The 26,174-nt window shown below is 44.1% G+C and overlaps 1 protein-coding gene across 8 annotated transcripts in view; it reads right to left on the bottom strand.

Annotated features, from left to right (window-relative positions):
• LOC135896026 (uncharacterized) overlaps positions 1-26,174 on the bottom strand; it is a 96,573-nt gene that overhangs the window by 12,116 nt on the left and 58,283 nt on the right. For 6 of the 8 annotated variants that reach the window (XM_065424330.1, XM_065424328.1, XM_065424327.1 and 3 more), the window contains 8 exons: positions 22,201-22,295; positions 21,271-21,565; positions 11,090-11,179; positions 10,408-10,470; positions 10,214-10,273; positions 9,092-9,145; positions 5,612-5,662; positions 4,490-4,584 (listed from right to left, as the gene is read on the bottom strand). In XM_065424330.1, the coding sequence (XP_065280402.1) occupies positions 4,490-4,584; positions 5,612-5,662; positions 9,092-9,145; positions 10,214-10,273; positions 10,408-10,470; positions 11,090-11,179; positions 21,271-21,565; positions 22,201-22,295 (803 nt within the window). The remainder of the gene's footprint in view (positions 1-4,489; positions 4,585-5,611; positions 5,663-9,091; positions 9,146-10,213; positions 10,274-10,407; positions 10,471-11,089; positions 11,180-21,270; positions 21,566-22,200; positions 22,296-26,174) is intronic. The other 2 variants (XM_065424331.1, XM_070523371.1) reach the window with 2 other exon arrangements.

The following is a 26,174-nucleotide window of genomic DNA, read 5'->3' as shown; positions in this document are numbered from 1 at the left end:
ACCTGCTGTTACCTTTTCCTCCCCAGCTGCCTTCCCCCTTTGCATAGCTCCCAAGGCTTTCTTTACTTCTTCCGGCGTTATTTGTGGGATGTAAAATTCCTCTACATTATTCTATCTTCCATTAGCGTCGTAGATGCCACTGATACTGTATAAATCTCTATAGAACTCCTCAGCTACTTGAACTATCTCATTCATATTAGTAATGATATTATTAATGATATAGTAATGGCTTTGTCTCTTAACGCATACATCTGATTCTTGCCTATTCCTAGTTTCTTCTTAACTGTTTTTGGGCTTCCTGTTCCTGAGAGCATGTTCAATTCTATCCATATTGTACTTCCTTATATCAGCTGTCTTACGCTTGTTGATTAACTTGAAAAGTTATACCAGTCTTATTCTAGCTGTGGGGTTAGAGGCTTTCATACATCGGCGTTTCCTAATCAGATCTTTCGTCTACTGTGATAGCTTACCGGTATCCTGTCTAACCAAGTTACCACCGACTTCTATTGCACACCCCTCTCCCTAATGATGTCCATAAGATTGTCATTCATTGCTTCAACACTAAGGTCACCTTCCTGAGTTAAGGCCAAATAAATACCTGTTCTGTAGCTTGATCTGGAATTCCTCTGTTTTCCCTCTTACTGCTAACTCATTGATCGCCTTCTTATGTACCAGTTTCTTCCGTTCCCTCCTCAAGTCTAGGCTAATTCGACATCTTACCATCCTATGGTCACTGCAGCGCACCTTGCTGAGCACGTCCACATCTTGTATGATGCCAGGGTTAGCACAGAGTATGAAGTCTATTTCATTTCTAGTCTCGCCATTCGGGCTCTTCCACGTCCACTTTCGGCTATCCCGCTTGCAGAAGAAGGTATTCATTACTGCATATTCTTCCGTTCTGCAAACTCTACTAATAACTCTCCCCTGCCATTCCTAGAACTTTACTATATTCCCCCACTGACTTGTTGCCATGACTTGTCACTGACTTGACTCGCATTTGTATATACTATTGTATCTTCGCATTTCTAACGTACGAAGGCGAGTCAAATGAAAGTGAGCCAACACTGCCTGAGCAATAATGGTTCGGTTCATTATCTGCGAGGCATGCACGTGGCACAGATGCATTTTTTAATTCACAAAAGTGACACGTAAGTGTGAGGATCAAGGTTCTTTAATGCTCTGATACACTGGGTTGAACATGCTTCTGTGACATAATGGTCACTCCAAAAGTTGAACAGCGTGGAGTTGTGAGGATTTTGACAGATGAAGATGTCCCTCCCCCCCCCAAAAAATTAGTCACCATATGGCTGCCGTGTACGATGAACATTGCATTTCATTGGTCAATGTGAAGCGTTGGAGCAAACGGTTCAAAGAAGGACAAGCAAGTTGCAAAGACAATCCAAGACCAGGCCAAAGCAACCGTGCAATCACCCCCAACACAATTGCAAAGGCTGGTTAGACAAGAACGGAAGATAAGCACAGATGAATTGCCGGGGTGTGTGAACATCAGCCAAGGTCGGGTCACACCATAATTCATGAACATCTCGGTTATCGGCTGTTGTGTGCGGAATGCATGCCCAAGATTTTGAAATACTGCCAAAAGACAAAGTGGTTCGGCGCTGCCTTGATTCATCTAAACCGGTATCACGATGAGGGTGAAGACTTTTCGTCTGCAATTGTGAACAGAGACGAATCATGGTGCCAGTACTACAAGCCTGAAACACGACATCAAAGCTTACAGTGGAAGCATTTGAATTCACCACCCCCAAGAACAGCAAAGGCCATCATTCCTGCCAGAAAGCTGTTGTTGACTTTTTTTTTGATCGTCAAGGGCCATGGTTGATAAAATTTGCTATACCTGGAGAGGCAATGAATTGTTTCCGATATAGTGAAACGTCGGATCGGCTGCATGTCACAATGAAGAACAAACAATGTGGGAAATTGAGGAATGGGGTCATCTTGCTCTACGACAATTCCCGTGCCCACATCGCTGATGTGGTTAACACAAAACTGGCAAAGTTCAAGTGGGAAACAGTGCAACATCCGTCATACAGCCCAGGCCTGTCGCCTTGTGGCTTCCACATTTTGGAGCATTTGAACAAACAGATTCGTGTCGGACGATGAAGTGAAAGAGTCAGTTACAGATTTTTTTGAAGCAGTGGGACAAATGTTTAAATGGTCATGGAGACTACATTTAAATAAAGTACCCCGTTTGTCATATATTCGCATTGGTTCACTTTCATTTGACTCGCCCTCGTATATTTTGCAGAACACCTGCTTTTTATATATTCTCTCTGTTGTGACTATAATTTCGGAGCAATTACTCACAATTGACGACCGGTGACAGCTGCTCCTGTGCAATACATTTTAACAAAGGACAACGTCATAGCGATTTTTCGCTGCTGGTCGTTGCATATGTACAAAAATGTAAACAAGGTTCATAAATGATAGAGAGAGAGAGATGCTAATGAGGGAAAGGCAGGGAGGGTAACAAAGTTTTATAACAATATTTGTCAACTTGTTCATTTCACGGCCTTTATGTGTTTAATATTAGCAGCATGCACTGCTTTGCTGGTTCCAAACTGATATAGCTCTAAAGTTCGTCTGATATTTGCTTTACTTATTAAATATACAGAAAACATGGAAGCATTCATATCAGTTATTTCGGGCACAATTTTGAGACCTACGAGTATGTTCTTTTATTTAAAAAAATACATATTTTACTTGTGTTGATAGTGCATACCTCTCAAGAATTAGTTTGCAGCATCTTTGACAATGGCAACGTAGTTATTATTAATGTTTAATGTATTTCATCCCTTGACAATTTCTATAAGGAGGAGGCCAAGCTGCAAAGTGAGCCCCCCCCCCCATAATGAAATTTCTGGCTATGCCACTGCGGCGGCCGTGTTGCAGGTTTGCTTGGCGTGTGATGTCCTATTGGCAAGTGACGTCCAGCTGCTGAGTCGCTTGCCAGTTACAGATTCAAAGTTACAGCTACAGTTACAGCTACAGTTACAGCTCAAAGGTACAAGCATTTTGGTCCAGCTCCGTAGTGTTTTGGGCAGCTGCAACAGGCTTAGCTTCAGGAATGTGAGCAGCAGATTCTGCAGCATGCGCCACAAACCTGTTCTGATTCACGCTGGCATGTCTCTCGCCGGACCAAAGCGAGATTTGCTTGTTGACATAGTGACCTTTCTGCACGGCTTAGTGCAGCAGTTTTCTTAATTGGTGCCATCGCAAGCAAAGCAGTAGGTGACGTGTAAGCACTGCCGATGCATGTTGAAGCTGCACTCCGTAGGCAATGAGGCGTCGCAATCTAATCCGACGTGAAAGACAAACCATGTGTGGAAATTGTTTTAGAAACGAAAGTGCTGTATGCTGGAGTCCACCGTAAACTTCCTGTAACGCATGTGATGTTGGTGCGAAAGCTCCGCCGTCTAGGAGCAGTGAAGTGGAGTACTGCATCGTGACACGAGCACTGACAGTAAGCGCTTCGGTAGTCTCAGTGCAGCAGAGGCTTCAACACAGTGTAGCCTGATGTAGGTGGTGCAGGCCTTCTGCTGAGGTGATGACACAGTTTCCGCATATGGGTTGTCTTTCCTGTCCCATTAGCCAGTGATGCTTCGTCGGCTATAAAGTGAAGCTTCAACATGTCTCATCAGTGCTTACACACCACCTATTGCTTCACTTACGATGGCACCAAGAAAACTGCTGTGCTAAGCAGCACAGAAAGGCAACAACATCAACGGGTTAATCTCGCTTTGGTCCAGTGGGAGACACGCCAGCACGAAGCAGAACATCTTTGCACATTGGCAGCGCATGCTGCTGATTGCATTCCTGAATCTAAGCACATCGCAACTCATCTGGCTGCCCAAGACACTATGGAGCCAGAGGAAATGCTCGTAACTTTGCTGAAGCGACTCAGCAGCTGGACGCTAATAGGACACTGCTCAGCGAGCAAACCTGCGACACGGACGCCGACCTGCAAATTGTGCGCCTTTCACTGCAGCGAACTGTGAGTTCATGAAGCAAACACACAACAGCTTATGTGAAGACACGTTTAGCTTTCGTGTTCTACAAATTTCTATGAAAGAGGGATCAACCATATCTTTTTTATACTAAAACTGGAAATGGCGTAGTTACGACTTGCCTGGCATGACCCTCGAGACAAGGCCGCAGCTGCGACGTGGTAAAATATCATGAAGGACCTGTGCAAGTACTTATGTCATGGCCATCAACCCCACCTAGGTGCATGCGTCATATGCTTAGGTGCTGCTTAGTAGAGGCTGCTAATATAAAAAATCACCAGCCCTGTTGTTTTGCCAAGTGAGCAGATGCAAGATATGACTGCAGTGTAATGCTTTCAAAGGTCTAAGCATACTTATATATACTAGGCTGCATGGCCTAGTACAAAAATACAGGTTTTCATGGATCATGACTGCTCTTTTCATGAAGAAAAAAAGCAGCCCCCAAGGCATAATGAAATTACCATTCCATCGTCCCTTTCACTGCCAATCACAGTGTAGAAGACCTCCGGAAGATCACTGCGGAGTGCTTCCTCCAACTCCTGTGAGGGCCCGGGTTCTAGTATATCACAAGCATTTAATAGGGATAAGAATTGGACACAGACAACAGTAAAGGACAGGCAGTAACCAAACAGTCACACTGGCAGAAATTTCAAAAGAAATTACTAGAGTTTTGACAAAATTATAAATCCTGACAACAATAGCTCTCGAAGTAATAAATACAGTGAAAGTGCGCAGTCCTCAGTCTTATCCTGAAGCAATTCTCGGTGCAGTTCTCAACATGCTGTTGACTTTGTGCTCTGCACTCTTTGTTATTGCTTTGCTCAAGGCTTTCACTTGCACTGCCTATATGTAAAACCTTGCAGTGTGGCACCAGTTTGAGAGTACACTGCAGCAAAGCAAAAGGTTGTGATGTAGAACAGCTGTAGCAGACTACTAGAGCTTAGGTACTAAGTTCATAATTTTGCAATGATTCTAGCTATGGACGATGATAACCAAGTACTCTGAATAATATTCTACAAGCTGCAAAGTGCTGCTGATGCGTGGCAATTATTTCTACAGCACTACTTTAACTAATAAAACAACTACAAACCAGGCTACTTTCTAATGCCTAATTATGGAATAGATGCTAACTCTAGATGGTGCTCTGCTACAGAAGAGGCACCTGTAAAATCTATTGCACATGTGCACAAAAAGAAATTTCAAATAAAGAATGCATGCATGATGAATAAATGATGGCTTCTACACATTGCAAGCCACCCTGTACACACAGATTATACTACAAGCTACCTATTATGTGTCAGGGAATAAACTTAAATTATCTGCGTACATGAATGAAAGGTGCCCTGCAATTAATGCTTACGACAAAGCTTGTTCGAAGGAACCAATACCGCCATCGCAATGGGGTGATTTTATGCACTTCGTGTGACATAAATGGTATCGAAGGAAGAGATGCATCGGGATCTTTGGTTAAACTGCCACGTGATATTTATGATTGCAGAATATCATGAATACTGCAGACAAAAAAATACTTGTATAAAAATATATATGTATCAAAAGAGCATGTCTCAGAAAACGTTTCCTACCGAGCTCATCTGGTAACACTTGTTCGGTGCTGTTTTGCACATCTTGAGACACTGGAAAAAAATAAATTCAAGTTTTTTGCCAATTTATAATTGATTAGTTCTCTTTAAACAACTGCTAGCACACATTACCACTAATTATCCAAGCGACGCATTAGCTAAGTTGTAACAAATGTTATGAGCCTCACTTGTCCAAGGATTTTTTTTTATACACAGTGCACCACAAATGCGTGGCAGTCATTTTGTCATTTTTCGGTGGATGCTATGCTACTAGATGACACCAGCTTTAAAAAAAAGGGTATTTTTGTGGCTGCACTTTGTAGAAATGTATTAGAAATCTGGCTTCTTGGGGTTATAGAGATTGTGTGGAATGAGACGGCTGTATTGACAACTGCCACCTTTTTCAATGCCCAAATCATTGTGTATTTCGATGTTTCCTCACCTCAAATAAACAATTAGGCGTGAAAAGCTGGTGGCCTCACCAGCTTGATAGTGGCTCCACAAAGATGCTGTGCTACTGGCACTTCTGGGGTTTCCTTTCCTCACAGTGCCAGAAGTAATGTGTAATATACAACCTCTATTCCAAGAAACCTCAAGCTTTTAATAGACAGTTTCCACAGGAATGTTTATCTACAACTTAAAAACATTGACAGACAACAGAAAATATCAAATGAACTGATGATACAGTAAAACCTTGTTAAACCGTACCCGCTTAAACAATAGTTTCATTTTAAAAGTGGCAAAGTCAAATCTCAGACTCGGCAGCCTTTGAACACAATGCGTTTGGTATCCGCATAAACCGTACCAGCTTATTGCGTATGTATTGGTTAGCACTACTGTTTCCACTTTTCATCGCGCAATCACAGCAGTGCATCGTTCCCACTGGGCGACCTGGCAGAACAAGCCTCCGATATCGGAATGGCCTCCAAGTGCCTTATCCGATTTCATGTGAAGCTACATCAACATCCCTTCGGGGCCGTGCCAGAGAGCATTGTGGCTGTGGTTGCGACATCATGCAAGCTAGGGCTCGCGTCACGTCGTAGCTCGAATAAAAACACCAGGTGCTCAGCAAAGAAAAAGAAAAAGTGGACATTGTTCTACTATCGAACGTGGCATGAAGTCGGTGCTGGCACACAACAGGGATCTACCCTTGACTACGGTGTGAGGCATTTGGAATGCGAAGAAGTTGCTCGGCAGTGCTGCTGTGACAGCAAAAAGATGTCGGATACGAGGTTCCGACTTTTCGCCATGGTTGCCTCTGTTGTTGCCAAAGTGTCGCCTAAGGACAGTGACGAGGACGACATGGAAAGCGACAGCACGGGCGATTCAGGACCGACACTGGCAGAAACTATGCGTTACATCAGCGTCATGAACACAACTGTCGTGACAAGAACAGCACCCTGCAATGGAAAAGGTGCCCTGCGACTTCTACAGTGCTACCTCGTCCTTTTACAGAGAATATGCAACGCAAACAAGAAGAGGGGGCTGGCTAAAAAGCTGGCTGACAGCATGAAACAACAATAAGACTTTTGTCACACGAAGTGAATAATTACTTCACGTTTTTGCCTTTTCATTGCACTCTCTCTGAGTTCCATTTTTGGCAGGTAAGAAGGCGATCTCATGCTATTTCGGTTAAGCAGTACTACTGTTTAGTACATACTTTTTTCGAGTGCTGGCCAGCTACAGTTTAACGAGGTACAGTGAAACCTCGTTAAACCGTAGTTGGCCGGAGCTCGGAAAAAGTATGTACTAAACAGTAGTGCTGCTTAATCGAAATAGCATGAAATCGACCTCTTACCTGTCAAAAACGGAACTCAGAGAGAGTGCAATGAAAGGGGAATAAAGACATGCAGTATCTATTCACTTCGCGTGACAAAAGTGTTATTTTCGTTTGATGCCGCGGCGGCCTAGTAGCGACGACAGCGGCCTCAAACTTACTGAAGCTGCGAGCCAGCTTTCAAACCAGCCCCCTCTTCTCGGCAAGCAATTGCATGGCAGATTCCTTGTTGGCGTTGCATATTCTCCGTGCATAGGTGTAGTAGCATCGCAGAAGTCGGATGGCGCCTTTTTCATTGCGGGGGTGCTGTTCTCGACGCGACGATTGCATTCATGAGGCTAACGTAACGCGCAGCTTCTGCCACTGTCAGGCCTGAATCGCCTGTGCTGTCCTCATCACTGTCACTAGGCGACATTTTGACAACAACAGAGGCAACGATGGCAAAAAGTGGAACCTGGTAGCCGACATCTCTTCGCGGTCGGAGCAGCGCTGCTAAGCAACTTCTTCGCATTCCAAATGCCACACACCGTAGTCAACAGTAGACACATGTCGCGTACTAGCGCCGACTTCTTCATGTCACGTTCGATAGCACGAACTATGTTTTTCTTCTATTCTAATTTCTATTCTTTTCTATCCTTTCCTATTTCTATTCTCTATTTTTCTAATTTTTCTTCTTTGCTGAGCACCCGGCATCTTTTTTTATCCGAGCTTCAGCAATAACGCGAGTCCTCGCTTGCACAATGCCACAACACTCTGGCACGGTGCCGAAATGGTGTTGATGTTGATGTGGCTTCACGCACAAACACACAGGGCGCTTGGAGGCTGTTTTGATCTCTGAGGCTTGTTCTGCCGGGCTGCCCGATAGAGACGATGTACCACCATGTTTGTGCAACAAAAAGTGGAGACACTACGTGTTAACCCATACATATACAATAAGCTGGTACGGTTTATGTAGATACAAAACACATTATCAATGGCGACTGAGTTGGGGATTTGACTTTACTACTTTTAAAATGAAACTATTGTTTAAGTGGGTATGGTTTAACGAGGTTTACTGTATTACAATATTGAATGCTATTCATAAAAGTTAGGCATACAAAAATCGAGAAATAGTGATGGTTTCCTGAAAAAAAGAAAGGTGGGCTTAGAAGTAGTCGAGGCACTTCTGGATAAGAGTGTGCTTATCTAAAAGCTTTCTACACAAATGCGTGTGAGCATTATACATGTGTGAGGAAGTGCTCGTGAGAAGTGCTACAGTATGTAGATGAGTATTGGTGAAAGTGACTAGATAAGCATTAGCGAGTGCACACATAAAATATTGGTTAGCAGGAGCAAGTGTCTCACAATCCGTTCATGAGCACTAAGCAATGGTGTTACAGAAATCTTTACAAGCTGGTCTGACATAAATCCTACGGGGCTTTTAAAGGCACACAGCAGCAGTACTGGATCCTGAAGATAATAAACATGCAATGTTCTCGCACGGAAGTTCTGCAAAATTCGTGAACTACAAAAAGCTTAATGAAAGTGAAAAAAAAAATGTCATGCACCCAACAGTAGCATGAAGCTACACAGAAATTTGTAGCCTTGTGCTGCTGTAAGGTGGAGGACAATTTTTTACTTTCAAGAAATATTAAGACTGAACAACAGTTACATGCGAGGATGGCAAACAAGAAAAAACTGGCCCTGTACATGAAGTATTATCTTACCCGAGGGCTGAAATGCTTCCGCATCACCAGCGCCAGATGGCCTGTTGCTAGGTTCTGCAATGATAACACACCAATAAGTGTTTGCACATTAATTTCATACATTTCAAAGTAAACATGTCAATGCAGCACCTTGCTGTGACATGGCTGATTAACTTGTTCTGGACTTCAAACAAGTAACCCTCTCCTAAGGCAATGAGAGAGATTTCTCTGAACAGCATTCACGACGTTCTTGCCCTGCCTTGTCCCATAGTGGACCCAAGTGCCCATGGTAGGTTTATGTCACGAGCTCCACCACCTTTTTCTTTCCTTTATTCTGCATGGAATATTTTCAGATTTGCTTGGCTGCATATTAAAGAAAACCCGTGGTGTTCTGCCACCTTGTGCACTGCGGACAAACCCATATTGAACAAGAGCTGTGCTGTCTGTGCTAATTTGCCATAGCGCATACTTTTGCTTGAATTTTCAGCTATTTTGGGCACATGCCTATGTACTATTTTCCATACACAACCATCATGTGTACACATTTGTTTACAATGTCTAAACCTGGTGCCCCTCGCGAGCCATTTACCAACAGGAAAATTTGTTTGTCGGTAATGTGGTACTTCTGACCCAAGGTGGCACGACACTGCATCCAACAACCCCTGACACAAGCACACAGTTGAGCATCTAACCTGACCTTCTTTCGATGGATTGATTTATGATGTTCAACATCCCAAAGCAACACTGCAGCTGTGGAAGATGCCATAGTGGAAGACTCTGGATTAATTTGGCCGCACCTAAATCTAAATAAATGAGCGTGCTCACGTTTCACCCCCTTCGAAATGAAGCTGCCACGACCAGGAATAGAACTTACAAGCACATGCTTAGTAGCACAATGCCATAGCCAATAAGCCATCGCCGTGGGTATCGTGTTGAATTCTCAACTGCATACTTTCCTAGTACACTGTTGGACACATTGCAGGCCCAAATTTACGGTCCTGCAGTACCTTATTACAACTCAATCAATTTAAATGCCGATAAACATCTCCGTGCAAGCGGCTCCAGATGGAAGCTCTCTAAAAGCAAATGACCAGTGGTCCATATAAAGAACTATGCAACAGTGGCGTATAGGAAATCTCTTACCGAGCTGCTGTGACACACGTTCCTGGACTGACGCAGCTGAAGCCACAGCTGCAGTGGTTCCTGAAGACCACACAAACAGTAAGTTATTACAATGTGGGCAACATATACTAGCACCCATACAGCCATAAAAGTAAGATTTATCTGAGTGTGCTAGTTAATTCAAAACTGCATATGTGCACTAAATATTTTCTCACCCTTGTGGTGCGACGACTTGTTGGCTTCTGAATGTGACCTGTTGCGCGAGTGCAAGCCCAAGTCTGCAATGATAATGTGCCAACAACAGTGTTTCTGGTACCTTCAACATGATATCAAGCAAATAGACATGTTGTCATGTCACAGATTTGTCATGTCACCTTGCAAGTGACATGACAAATCAATTGTTTTTTGGTTGTCAAAGGGAAAGCAAGCTCCAATTCTGGACACGTTGTAGAACTTAGCACATAGAACACTACAATGTAATTCTGGGGCCCTGAGTTCTTAATTATAGAATACAGAAAGAACAGAAATTGCTTGCGACTACACTGGCCCTGTCACAAAGTACCTTGAGCCCTGTACAGAGAACTTACAGCAGGTAACTGCATATAAATGCTCTAAGATGACTGGTCTGACATGTACTTCAAGTGGTTATATACCAGACATGAACAGCTGCAATGCACAATTTTAAGTTCATGTGAAATGTTTGCAATGTTTCATCCCAGGACTGAACAGCACATGAATCACTTTTGCCAATATATCTAACAGTCAAAATTTAACTGTATAAATTAAATGCAGGTGCCTGGTTATTTCTGGGGAAGTAAAAAAGAAATTTGGTGCAATAGTAGTAAAATGAAGACAACAAAAACTAAACTTGGGGAATGAACCACATATGTAGCTTGCCTTTTGCTCCCAGCCCTGAGCTCCGCGAGGGTACAGGAGCTTCTGCACCTACCACCACATCCAAAGACCGGGCGTAAATGATCTTGCTCTCTGAAATTATTATTACAACACTATAAGTCTAAATCAACAGGCATGTTATTGAGTATAGGTAAGCTTTACATTTGTAAACATAGAGGCAGAGTGCAGGAAAAGAGGTGACGATACTGGCGTTTCTTTACTATTCACCTCTTTGTACAATAACTTTTATCCAGTAAGTCATGAACACATAGCCAGATTTACTTATACTGCTTTTATGGGAAATTGATGGCAGTAGAGTCGGTTCAAATTTATTTCAAGTTCAGACTCTCAGTCTGCTTGGTTGTTTAGAAACAAATCTGATAGCTTGCATGAAAGTTCAAAGTTAGGCTACTACACATACCTCAATATAACCAATGCCATTGTATGGAAGTAGGGTCAGTGCATAACAAGCACTGGTGATAGAATGACAGAAAGCTGAGCTTGTTGGTAAGGATTCATAATGCAAAGAAGGGGTAAGGCGTGAAGACGCGGACACTAGAGAAGAGAAGTGGACAACCCGAACGCCGACTATCAAATAAGAAAGAAGACACAAAACTCGTCTGCGCATGGCCTGGAATGGTAGCACCACGTGTCAGTCGGGTACACGTGCCGGCCTACGATGTCGGCGCATGTACCCGACTGTACCAGCACATGTACCAGATTGACATGTGGTGCTACCATTCCAGGGCATGCGCAGATGAGTTTTGTGTCTTCTTTCTTATTTTACCTCAGTGCTTCCTTCAGTTGATAGTCGGTGTTCGTGCTGTCCACTTCTCTAGTGTCCATGTCTGCATGCCTTACCCCTTTTTCACTGGTGATAAGTGAATGAAAACACTGCTGCCCAAGTGATTTTGTCCTGGCTTGATGCCTGCCATTTCGTTTCTCACTTGGCCCATGAGCTGGTGCTACAGCAGATATACAGGCACTTTCCTAAATGAACATGCGAGACTTGGAACAAGGGCATAACCAAAGCACGGAAATAACAAGCGCAATTTTCAAAATTGCTAATGATGAACTCCAATGATGGAGTGAATGCAACTTTTGCTGCTCTTTTTAGAGCAACTCTATTGCAATGACAAAGTGATGGCACGACCCACGTCTTTCAATGAAACTGAGAGCAGATTTTGTGCTGTGACCACTTTGTAGAGCACTAAAAGCTGCTCCGCAAGAACCAGCAGAGTGAACAGCAAGTACACGACGTACTGCCTTCATGCATGCTTTTTCAGTCTTTTACTTCTCACTACGCTTAGTGGTGCTGTGTAGTTGTGGCTTTTGTAGTAATGGCAAATGCCCTCAACCCACCATGGCATACAGCATTGTTATTGATGTTCTATAGTGAGCGCTCTGACTCATGAGATGAATTGGACACAGAGAGCAATGCTGAAGCCAACAATTATGAGCAAGCATTCAACAGGATTAGCATGTAGAACAGGATGCCATTGCTGGCAGCAAAGAGCACACGCGGATGACCACACGCACGATACCCTGGATAAATCTCACTATGCTCCAGCAGTGTGGGTTGCATTCCAAACGTGTATTAGGATTCACTGCTCTATGCCAGAAAGCGGTGCTCACTCGTAGATTAGGTCAGCTGCTTTGAATCCAACAGTGGATTTTCCCATGACAACTATAGGTTCGTTTCATTTGCCTGCACCACTGAACCAGTTCACAACGGGGCACAAGCAGTTCAGAAATGGCGAACCTCAACTCCGGCGGTGCAGGCACGTGTCACTTGAAATTAATGCTGAGGTGCAGATGCGATGCAGGTGTTATGTTTTGCCACCCTAATGTGCACCGCCCATGTAAGTTTGAGAGGTTATGAGCCACAGGTATGGCCACTTTCAGAAGCATAAGCACACCCTACATTTCCTTGGGCACAGCACAGCGTAAACAGGGTTTCAACAGTGTTTAAGCTCATGTACTGTGTCATCTTCTGCGCTGCTGCTTCACACCTGCGTGTCTGCACCAAGTCGGCATCATCACTAGGGAAGTAGCAGAAAAATCGTGCACCAGCCCTGTACCTTTCCTGTACCTTTTGACGCGAATGACATGATTCACATGGCATCATCACCGCGCCACTGAAATGAATGACATGGTGTAGTACCTCGTCAACTGTTTCCTGTGGTGCAGGTGAATCGAACCGACCTTAATCTAGCCATGTGCACGCAGGCTAATGTGGTTTCATCATGGTATACCATGGTGTGCTAAGAGCACTACCACTGATGCGGAATTGCTTGATACTTGCGACCTACAACAGACTTACTCTTTGCTCAACCTTCACTTGAGGAAAACTATTTCTCCCTATTTAAGGTACAACAGCAAAGCTGTTTATGGTTAGGGTTCCGTGCATTTCTCATGTCTGTCAACAAATCTGTGCGAGCAGAAACTTCTCTCAACAGCAATGGCTCGTGCCACTGCTCGCGCATTCGTTGTCGTTTCCCACAGCTGGCTCATGCCGCTCATCATGCTAGTGTTCCCACACTCCCCTTCCCTTTGCGAAGGCACTTCTTTGCCAAATTCTTTGCTTCAATATATCGTAAAATGAAAACACAAATGTATATAATGAATGTATAACACAAGTGAATGCGGATGTATAAAAATAATTGTGTGTGCAAACTTCTCGCCACGATGGCCACTGATCTAGACAGTAAATGTGTTCGTACCTTTGTTCAAAATTCTGTGTAACCTCTTTGTTATGCGCTGCAAAGCTTCGCTGGTCATCCACCTTTACAGAGTGGAATGGCTCATGATTTTAATGTGATTAGCATTCTCTGGGTATTTTTCACACTTTATCATCTGTCTGTCTGTGTCTAACTGTTTTCTTGCCAACACGTGTCGCTGTCTAGTTTATCACCATATGATTATCGCGTTGGGCTTATGCGCTGAGGAAACGGGTTTTGAGACCAGTCATCAGACCAACTTAGGTCACTTTATATGTGACACCGTGTAGGCGCTGCTCTTTAATAACCTCTTTTAAATCAACTAGGGTTACTGGGTATGTGCAAATGGGTGCGGGCTAAACTTTGATGAACCTCTTTGACCACAACTTCAGTCACTGGATGTGTGCCTTTTTCAAAAGACAAAATGTACTTAAAACTTTTCTGGTGTTGGGCAGAATCAAACGAGAGTCAAATATATCCGACAATTTTGTCTGAATTCACACAAGCACCATGTGCGGACTTCATGATGGCACTGCAAGATGGGAAGCACAAGATAGGAGCCAGGCTGTTTACACGTCTCATACATAAGGCGTTTCAGCTGTGGCAATAAGGTATGTTGCTGCGCTGTTCCAATGCTAATGGCATTAACATTGACACTCATAGTGAGAGGCGTTGAGCTGGAATCAGGTACGTACCCAGGATTTCTTTCGGGGGGGTGCACCCCAAGGCATCTTTTCAATTCAAATGAGGGGGGGGAGGTACCTTTACTAGCACAAATGTGAATAATGCCCACCATTCGCCATAAAGACTTGTAAACCCACAAAATAGAATTGAAATAAGGTGCACCTCACAGGTACGCCTGTGAGATGCATCGCTCCTTTACTTGGTAAACAAGGAACCTCATCAAATGGACTCGCGCTGACAGAAGTGCTGGAAGAACACTGCCAAGAACAACTAAACAAGCGAAAGTGTAAAATAAAGATTTGTATTAGCGTTTTTTGAATTAGCTCTGGAAGAATTATAGAGAAATATATATATTTGCGGAACAATCACAGTTCTTTTGGAACCCTCATTTACTACTCTACCAATTTAAGTGCCAGAACCGACTTGTGTTGTTATTTGGGAAGTTGCTTAACGGTGCGTGGTCACCAGTCCCGTACAAGTGCATAGAGCACAGGACACTGTGGTTCTCGATGTACTATGCCCACCGCGGAAGGTTAGAAAAACGCCCACATTAGCACAGCAGAGAAGTGGCTATGTCAGGCGGATCGACTGATAACGGTAGAAGAGTCACTCAAAACACACGGAATTATTCTCTGCTTTTGGCGGCAATATCTCTGCTTCATTTTTAGATAAAAAGATGTTGATCCATAAATATTATCACAAACAACAGTTAAATCTGTTAATTTTTGCTTCTCCTTCCTGTTTGGCTGTTGCCTTGGCTCTCTCCCTTAGCACATCGCTTAATTTCTCAACAGAGGGTCCCGCTGCAGTCGTTTGACTTTGGGACCTTCGCCTGTGTACTGCTAACTATGTATCTTGAATGAGCAATAAACTGAAACTGAATCACATACGCAAATGCCCTGCCTGGCAACATATTCATTTGCTGCCGCGAGTGGCGCTGCTCACAGCGTCCTCGAGTAAGGGTACAGCTCGTGTAAACGACGACGATGATGATGATGATGATGATGATGATGATGTGTGGTGTTTTATGGCGCAAGGGCCAGGTTTGGCCAAAGAGCGCCATGACAAGTGGTAATGTTGACGATGTATTACGGATGGCATGCACAATGAATTCCTCATGGTAGATGTCACATGGCTGTAAAAGGGCCTAAAACCTGTAGCTGTAAGTGGCGTAGAATATATAGTTGCTAAAATAATGACAGTGACTAGGCAGTAATGTGGGCTATGGCAATGGGCTTTCGTTAAAATTTTATGCAATAAAACAACACTGACACCAGAGTTTCAGGAGAGCCCTTGAATGCAGGGCTGTTAGTCATGTGCTAAAAATTGCCTGACCAAATTATTTTCAACATGTCGGTTTCGGCTAAAAAATCTAAGACTATTTGCAGTTTAAAAACTGGTTCGTCACCAAGGAAAAATGCAGGATGGAGAGGTATATTTTCCCGATATACAGAAGGGAAATACTTTTTCCTCTCCGTTTCTATTGCAGGGCACTGGATAAGAACATGGAGGACTGTCAGGCTATTGCCGCACCTACTACAAGTAGGAGGATCCCTGCCAGTCAAGAGGTGTGTCCTATTCTTAATCGGCAAAGAAGTACTTCTTTGTACCGTGCTGTTTTGTCACTTATCCAATTCTGCAATCTTGGTTTTGTAATATGTAACTTATTCAATGTTTGTGTATCCAACTCTGCTTGCCAATGATTCCTCAATTTAGGGTGCAGAAAGGGCTTTAGGCCTGTGGCAGGAATGGGGATATTTCCATCTGTGTCACTAAAACTCACTGACGTAGCATTTTCGTCAGCAGCTACGTTGCCTTTTATACCTTTATGGCCAGGTACCCAGCATAGTATAATTGCTTGGTTGCACATGTATACGAAGCACAACAAACTATACAGCTCATTCAAAACGGAATTACTATGCTTTCGTAACCTAATTAGAGGCTCTCACGACACTTAATGAGTCTGTAAATACAACAGCCTTAGCGACATTTCTGCGCCTTATGTTTTTAATAGCCGAAAGTATAGCGTACGCTTCTGCCGTGAAGATACTGGTGTGCGAGTTTAGTGGCCCAGATGTTGAAAATGAGGGTCCGAGAGCTGTGTATGCAACACCAGCAGGAGACTTCGAAGCATCTGTGTAATATTCGTCACAGGAATACTTTTCTTTAAGTTCAAGAAAATGCGATTGTATGTGAGTCTCAGGTGCTTGTTTCAATATTTCTAAGAAAGAGATGTCACATCTTATAGTCTGCCACTCCCAAGGCGGTGGAAGCCGTGTAGGAACCATTAGGACATTATGTAAAAGAGGGACCCCTGTTTTTTCTGAGTGTTTCCAAACGGAGGGACAGAGGAGGCCTAGTGGCCGGGCGGTTACGAAACAGCCTAGCAGTGGACAAGTCGCATATAGTGGATTGACAAGGATGCTTAACATCTGAGCTAACTTTCAGCGCGTAGGAGAAAGTTAAATATATGTCCTTTGGTAGTGCAATGACCATTCGTTTGATTCGACATAGAGGTTTTGCACAGGGCTAGTCCTAAAGGCGCCTGTAGCAAGGCGGATACCTAAGTGGTGAATAGGATCTAGCATTTTCAAAGCGCTTGGTGCAGCAGAATTATAGACTATTGCTCCGTAGTCAAGCCGTGTTAATATTAGACTTTTGTAAAGTTTTAGAAGGCACCATCTGTCGCTTCCCCAAGATGTACGTGATAAGAGCTTCAGCAGATTCATAGTCTTGAGGCACTTTGATTTCAGATACTTCAGGTGTGGTACGAAATTCAGCTTACTGTCTAAAATGATTCTTAGAAATTTGTGTTCATAGCTCACAGATGGCCGCTCTCCATTTAGATCTATTGCGGGGTCCGCAAGTATACCTCTCTTGTTAGAAAACAGGACACATGTACTTTTTTGTGGGTTTAGCTTGAAACCGTTTTTGTCCGCCCACATACTTAATTTATTTATGCAAAGCTGTACTTGCCGCTCGCAGACACTTAGGTTACATGATTTGAAACCTATCTGGATGTCATCCACATATACAGAATAAAACATAGTATGTGGTATGGCAGTCTGGATCGAGTTCATTTTGACAATAAAAAGAGTGCAGCTTAGCAAACCACCTTGGGGAACACCAGCCTCTTGCGTAAATGGACGAGACAGAATGTTACCAACTCTAACACGGAATGTGCGATTGGAGAGGTACCTCTAAATCACGTTCAGCAAGTTGCCTCGAACTCTCATATCAGAGAGGTCACGGAGGATTCTATAGTGCCAGGTTGTGTCGTATGCCTTTTCCATATCTAAAAATACTGATAGAAAAAATTGTTTGTGGACAAAGGCATCTCGGATATTTGTCTCGATGCGGACAAGGTGATCTGTTGTGGATCTACCCTCCCTAAAACCGCATTGAAAGGGATCGAGTATCTTGTTGCTTTCAAGAAAATGGCTGAGGCGACGGTTAATCATTTTCTCAAATAATTTGCATAGACAACTTGTCAGGGCTATAGGCCTATAATGGTTGGGTGAGGAAGGGTCCATGCCCTCTTTGAGAATAGGGACTACGATTGCTTCTTTCCAGGCAGAAAAAATGTAGCCAGCAGAGAACATGGAATTGAAGTGACAGTAGTGTTTTTTGGGTTTCAGGGTGTAAGTTTCTGATCATCTCATACATTATTCTGTTAATTTCTGGAGCGGCCTTGTTGCAACAGTTCAGTGAGGCCTGGAACTCAGCCATACTAAATGGACTATTGTACGCTTCATTTGATGTGCTTTTTCGACCCAAATGCAGCTGTTCTGCTAGTCGCTGGTCTGGACACGCTCTTCTGGAAGCGCTCGATCTTCTGGACGCGCTCGAGGGAGCTGCGCCGTTCCTTGGGCGTCTGAGACACCGGATTTGTGTTTGTATCCATCACCTCGTCTGAGGCGGTGGATAGTGCCTGCGCAGCGGGCATGTTCGCGGGGGTGGTGGGCCTATCTGCACGCGCAGTGGCCCTATCTGCACGCGCAGTGGCCCTGGGTTCAACAGGCCCGAGGGTCTGCTGTTCCTCTTTTGAGGGGTCCTGAACAGCGTTGGCTGTTCCGGCCGGGGGGGGGGCTGGTGGTGTGACTGCCGTCACCCTCCGTGTGACTTGGGCGGCCGCCGAATGATGTAGCGCTGCCCCCCGGCGCGCCACATTGGTGTAAGACGGACTAGATTGGTTCATCGAGAAGCGCTTGCGCACCTCTTGGAAGGAAAGGTTCAGTTTGATTTTGATTTCGATGATTTGTTTTTCTTTTTTCCAGGATGGGCAAGAACGGGAGTACGCTGGGTGATCCCCGTCACAGTTAGCACAATGGGTGGTGGAAGTGCAAGTGTCAGATGCGTGCTCGTTTGATGCACATTTTGCACAAGTAGTGCGCCCTCGACAGCTTTGTGAACCATGCCCGAACCGCTGACACTTGAAGCATCGGCGTGGGTTAGGAATGTATGGCCTTACATGGAGTTTTCAGTGTCCTGTTTCTATTGAGTCTGGTAAGTTGCTAGTTCCAAAAGTTAAGATTATGTGTTTTGTGGGGATTTCCTTGTCGTCCCGCCTAATCGTTATTCTCTGGACCTTTACTACATTTTGATCTTGCCATCCCTCAAGTAGCTCACTTTCACTAAGATCGAGCAGGTCATCTTCAGAGACGACACCGCAGAGAGTGTTCAAAGATCTCTGTGGGCCTACTGAAACTGGAATGTCCCCAAAAGCAATTCGTTTTGACAATTTACTGTACTGTGTCTTGTCACGAAGTTCTAAAAGAAGATCGCCGCTTCCCATTTTAGTTACTTTGTAACCTGGGCCGATGGAGTTTGCCACAACAAAAGGAGATATTGTTCGGACTGTCTTGCTTTCATGTTGACTGTGAATAACATGGTATTTTGGGAACGTTTCATTCTGACTCATAAAGAAGTTGAAGGAATCTTCGGTGCGCCTCCTCTTGAAGGAGCGATCAGGGAGTGGAGGGAAATTTGATTCCATTAGTAATAATAATATGTTCGGCAGGGATGGCCACCACCCACCATGGAGCCCTACCAGGGGATGACACAGGACGGGAAGTATTCAGTTCTGCACACGTCAGCGGTACATCCCCACTATGACCAAATACCTATACCCCAGGTTGGGCATAATGCACAAGGTTAACCCTTGCCGCCAGGAAATACGGAAGTAATAAGAAGTGAAGAGAAGACAGGAAAGATGGAAAAGTGGGAGAGAAAGACGAAGAATGGAGAGGAGGACAGGAAAAGGCGACTGCCGATGTCCTCCAGGTGGGTCAGTCTGGAGGTGCCGTCTATGTGAAGCAGAGGCCAAAGAGGTGTGTTACCTCCGCCGGGGGGCCTTAAAGGTCCTAACACCCGGCATCGGCTCAACCCCCAGGATCCCCCTTTCCCCAGACATGGCTAAGCCGCGCACAGCTACACGTGGGAGGGTCCAACCCTCATGTGCTCGGGTGTGTGGTGTCGAAACACACTAAACGCCTGCTGACGCAGACGCCCCTGCGGGGAGCTCGTCTAAACGAATACAAATACTTTGGTGTATGGATAAATGAAGGCGATAGATATCTGGAGACAAAAAAAAAAAAATCATAGTGACTCTTGTTTCCAGTTGCCAGTTTTGTATGAAACGTGCTATACAATTAAGGAAAAGCCATACGAGGTAACAAGTGACAGTCATATTGCTTGCGGGTTTAACAGTTATTGCAGGCCCTTATGATAGACGCTCTTTTGCATTATTTTATTTTCCACCTTATCTAACCCATATTGCGGGTATATAGTTCCGAGGACCTGCTAGCATCGCGGCGAGCTGTTAATCGAGGAAATAACAAAGCAAAAGGAAAAGTTAAACGCAACCGACGTTTTCTACGGCCGCAACTCGGTCCACGAGCTTACACACCAGCCGACTACGAACCGAATCCCTTTCCTGGTCCCTGGATCAGTCTAAACAAAGAAGGTTGAACTAACGAAGCAACAGTGATGCGTGTGATCGTCGAACAGATGGTGACAACTGAACTCATCACAAGTTAATCACGCGAACACCGAATGGATGAGAAAACTGGCCTTCACACCCAGGAAATGCCAATAACTACCACCATCCAAAAGGAGTGAAAAAATTGACGACCAATCCAGTCTGTAAAAATGGAATCGCAGCAAGCGCTGACAACACTCAAAGCTCTCAAACGAAAAGCAAGCAAAGTGCTTCACCTCCGTCGCGGATCGGCCCGAAGGTAGTGCAACGCCGGGCCTACCGGCAGCAAAGGTGAAGCAGACGTTAAGCACTCCCCATACGTGGGCTGATCCCAAAGATAATGCAAGACTGGGCCGACCCCTGGCAGAGGTGAAGCAGGCGTTAAACAATCCCTATACGTGGGTCGATTCCGATGGTAGTGCTATGCCTGGCCAACCCACTGCGGAGGTGAAGCAGGCTTTAAGCACTCCCCATATGTGGGCCCATACCGAAGATTTTGAAGGGCTGGTTCAGGTTCCCGAGCCCACTGGGGTATGTGCCATTGAGCTTGGACCCTTCTTGCACATAGTACAGCTTTCGGTGTAAAAGGCAGCAAAATGTTGACTGCCGAATAGGCTGATTTGTTGGTGCTTTAGGAATGTGTGTGAGGAGTGGTAGCGTGTGCGGTGAAGGGGGGATGGGTATGCCGCTTGATATCGGGGGAGGGGGGGGAGAGGGGGGTCCCGGCTCCCCTGCTGGGTACGATCCTGGCTGGAATTTTATGTAAATGACTATCATAAGAACATGCAAAGGTCACTCACCACTTGTAAAAATCTTTGAAGTCAGTGCTCTCTGAAGCTCTGCATTGCGATGTAGAGCGTCATTGAACTTTTTCTTGAGTTCTTCTGTTTTTTTGATGAAGCTCGATTTCTGAGCCAGTAGCTCCTGTCTCAGCAGAGCATTTTCCTCTCTTGTTTGCTCTAGTTGGCCGCGCACTCTACAGCCGTCATTGCAACATGTGCAGCTAGAGGGTGTGACTTCTTCAATATGAGCTGCAAGCTCCGCCTCAACAGTGGTTTGTGTTTCCAGGTGAAGCTGCTCTGCTGACGGTGCGGGCTGCAGTATTATTTTTTAAAAAAGCAATGATTGTTGTGGCAATACACTAAAAGCGTGAAGCTTATTGCCTTTCACAGAAATAATATATCACATACATAAAGTAAGCCTTTGAAACTCAACAAGTATAAATTTACAATGATGTCTAAAGTTCCACCTGTGACAGTGTGATTCCAGACCACCATTTGAATAGAGAGAGCATTAACAGGCCATAAATGCTTTGCAATATTACAATTAGAGCTCACATATTTCTATTAAGATTGAAAGCAGGTGAAATGGCTTTTAGTTGTGCCTGACTAAATTATAACATCACATTGCACTTTTCAATTTGACGATAAATGTTTGAAGACAACATTTCAAAGCTAGCATTCATGCTCTTCCCAGCACATCAAAGCAGCAAGTTCACTAAGGGACTCTAAGATATAAGCAAACAATAGAGCTATGCTAAAATGAAGTTATTGTATATTTGCTTCTACAGTTCTTTCTCAACCATGCTTTTTTATACAGTAAATTGCACATTGCATTAGGTGTGCAATAAAAGTTGGCACTTAATGATGGCCAAATGTGTTCGGTGCACGGACCCAATTGGCATAACTTCAATGCATAAATGCCATAAAAGAAGAATGTGTTGGGCATACCTTCGTTTTTGTCCCCTTTTTTTCGTTTTCTTCATTTAAGTTTATTGCCTTCCTAGGCCTCTTGCTTGGGAAGATATCCATTTCCTGTGACATTTCTGCACGGCACCAGAAAGCAGTGACATATGAGCACAGACATGAAATAATATTGCACAATGCACACACAACATTGACAGTATTGACCCTTTTCACGAAGCAGTTTGCTCTAGAGAAACGAGATGGCACTTTTGACGGTGTGCCGCACGTTGCCTCAGCGAAAGCACACAAATAAGAAACTATCACCTCTTCTGACCTGCTTCTGTGCGATCAGCTGTCGGAACTGGGTGTTCGCTAACACACTCTGCTCCATTCATGCTGCAAAATATGAAGCGGTGAAGTGAGGACGTGTGCAGCAGTTGGCTGCAAAGGCAATATTGCAACTGGCACATTAAGAAATGGAATGTATCTGTGTCCGAGTTCACGGATTGCTGCTACATAAGCACTACCCGTGTTGCCAGCTCTTCGCGATGCACGGCATCCCTCGAGGATAAGAAAAGTTAACTCGTAGTGCTAACCTCCAAGAAAAGGACTTCCAATGCCAGAATGTCACCAACAGTGAATACCACTCTTCACACAGTGCTAAAGAGTGTAGCGCCACTTCCTGGCATAGTAAGTTTCACGCACTTTATCTGTACACATCAACCCCGACTCACATTCACGATGTCTTCACGATGATGACTCGTTTTACGGAACATAATAGTATTGTTTTCATGGTGCCTTCTGTCATTTTTCACATCATGTGCCTTAGCCTTGTTCGTTTACTTGCATGGACATCCAAAGGAGCCAGGTGCAGCTGCTGACTAAGAAGTCAAAGGTTTGTCTATCGGAGCGCACAACAGAACTCACCGAAATCATCGCGCCAATTGGCAGCACCACGACACATGGTGCTATATATAAACCGGCCACGAGCACGGTCTGTCTCTGTGACCACGTGACTTTATGTACCATCTCCATCGAAGGTTCATCCATCAGAGCACATGACAGAACTCACTGAAATCACCACACCGACTGGCAGTGGGCCAGTGCCACCAGCGCCTTTGCTGAGGGAGGGACTGTATGGAAACGCTGGCATGATGAGTGGCATCAGAGCTAGCTGTGTAAGAAGATGACAAACGCATGAACAGTGGCACGAGTGCATCTCTGTGACCAGGTGACTTTTTAAGGCGAAAGCCTTTAATGGCTCATGCTTGCAGAACATGTCCCACTGCGCTAGGAGGCGCTGGTGACGTCATCAGAGTGGTGCACATACTGCGCATGCGCCCAGTAGATGGCACCACACTCGCGCTCCAAAACAGCATCGGTAGACGTTCCTTGCTAGCTGAGTCAGTCGGATGTAGCCGAAGCCCGCTCCAGTTTCTCCAGCAACCAAGTGCGCTCGCGCTGAGGAACAGAAGTGCAAGTCGCAGCAGGCTCGGTGCCAACATTCAAGTGGAAAGGAACAGCGACTTCCAAGGTCTCCCAACACAAGAAGGTTGAAAGCCAATGAATGGATGTGACTGAAACCACAGTCATATGCTTCAGACAAAGAGGCAGTCATAGAAAGGCTTTTGCTTACTGCAGTTCAGCTTAGCAAAGTGCCCGTACATATTTTTGTACTATCTCCGGCCATGCCACCAGATTTTCCACTTCATGAACCACATAATGCTTTCGCATCAATAAGTGAATGGGCGCACACTTGAATAAATGCGCACAATAAATGATGGACTACACTGACAGCATACGAATGGTCAAAGCTGAATTTTTTGTGACAGTCCACAGGAGTAAGCAAGTCATAGCAATACTACAAGCCATTAAAATGTATAGAACAGCTACGTTCCAAGACCTGTGCACAGCAAGAACAAACCTATCGCAACTGAGGACACCTGCAAGCGATCAGGCAGAAAATAAACAATTCGATGGTGAACACCCAGGGAGTCTTACTGAGCCAGAGAGGTGACAAGCTGCTGCTTAAAAGTATTTGCTAAATAAAAAATGGAGAGCTAAACACAGTGATACTGATTCAATTTGAAAGTGGAAAGTTAGGATAGCTTGGAATCCATTTTTAGCCCCACTTTTATTGCAAGCACCATATACACTACTCACGCTGCTTGGACAAAGTGTAATGAACGCTGAAAGCTCTGAAAACATGTCCTGTGAATCTTTAACGAAAGCTTTGCGTGTTGTCCACCCAGTCGTCTACAACATCCGCCGAAACAAAGGTTTGCAGAGCCGCACTGGTATCATATGCATCCATTATAAACACAGAGGCAACAAAGGCAAGCAACCGACACATCATCGTGTGATCAAACATGGCAGTGCCCACAGGATTCCTGTGAAAAGCGTCAATAAATTACAACTGTTTTTCTTTTTAGCATCTTGCAACACAAATGTAACATTACAAGAAAACATATGCTCTGAGTGTTTGCCATTCATGTTACATCTGACAACTATTGACAAGCATTGCAAGTACCTACAATAGTGAGATTTCCAGCGGATTCAATTTGTACCTGCAAGAACTACCTAAGAGGAAATTAACATGATTAGCATTGTGCATGTGTGTTAGACTCCTGTAATGCCATACCAACTTTAAACAAATGTCTGCCAAGTTATGTGAGGTGTTGTCTTGTCCTTAACTAAGCTATTGCTTCTTTTTTTCTTTTTATTTATTCTTTTTTCTTTCATTCAAGTGGGAGTGCCAAGAATGTAAACGCATTTCTGTAAATTACAACAGTTGTTTTCAGAGCACCGCATCAAAATTCGCACTGTCAGAGCCCGTGCACTAAGATTTGTATCATTTTTTCCTGTCAAAAATAAATAGTTATTATTTGAAATTTGCCCAGTCCTTTCGTTTTTTGTTAAGCACAATTGTATTTATTGGCTCGCTCATCTAATCTCTCAATGGACTCGTTGGCATTCTTATGGAAAAAAAATGCCCTAGATTACTCTTAACTTTCATACGCCGCTGATAAACTTGAAACTCCATTCAAGATTCTTAGTCATGCATGAACACGCAATGGTAGTTCTCTTCAATGACATATCCGCCATTCACCGGTTCATAATGTCAGGTGTTATATATGCAAGCAAAATTTGGTTGACCAAGTGATGCCAGTGGTTCAAAGAAATCGGTAGTTTCAATGCAGATTTTTAACTTCATAAATAGCTCTCCATATCTGACCGCTTACATTATAATTATGTGTGTAAGATTATCAACTTTTGTTGCTTCACATATTGCTCAGCCAGTGACTTCAAATTAGGTAGGTCTAATTGGCATTTTGAACCCCAATGATGTCTAACTGTAAGCACTTGGATCTGCACTGATCCCCAATTGCGAGCATTTTGGCCCCATTGAAAACCCCAATTGGACTCAATGTTTTCTTTTATTTAACTTTTTTGGCAACCCAATATCACTATATATACCGATACTGTACAGATTGTGTAGCAGTTTGCTTGTCATGTGGAGCAACTTGGCTTTGTAGTAGCCATCGGAGACACTGTTGTCGCAGGTCCACTATACATTATACAATTTAGTGCCGTCAAAATCGGCAATAGTTGTCGGGTGAAAGTCCCCAAACACATTGCGTTCAACAACCTCAGTTGTCGAGTCAACCTCGTATTGAACACAAACGAGCATTTTGTCTGGGAAAGTACACCACTAAACAGAGACAAATGTGTTTTGTAGAAGCGCGTGCACAGCAGGGCAATTCAGACAAAACACAATTGCCACGCACACAACGTCGAGCTATAGATACGACTTCAGGAAAGCGATCAAATTCGAACCATTACAATCTTGTCCCTAGTAGTTATTGATCTGTAGAAACGAAACCAAAAACACCAAAAAGCGCAGTGTTCTAAAAGCAGTAATCATACAGCACTGCAAGTCATATACCACTTTATATTTTACATTTATGCGCCAGATTTAGTTCTCTGCATCGTAGAGGCGGCACAGACAGAGTGTTGCA

The sequence above is a fragment of the Dermacentor albipictus genome, chromosome 8, assembly GCF_038994185.2.
Source record: "Dermacentor albipictus isolate Rhodes 1998 colony chromosome 8, USDA_Dalb.pri_finalv2, whole genome shotgun sequence".
In the NCBI taxonomy this organism is placed as follows: Eukaryota; Metazoa; Arthropoda; class Arachnida; order Ixodida; family Ixodidae; genus Dermacentor; species Dermacentor albipictus.
This window is presented reverse-complemented; position numbering and strand designations above follow the sequence as displayed.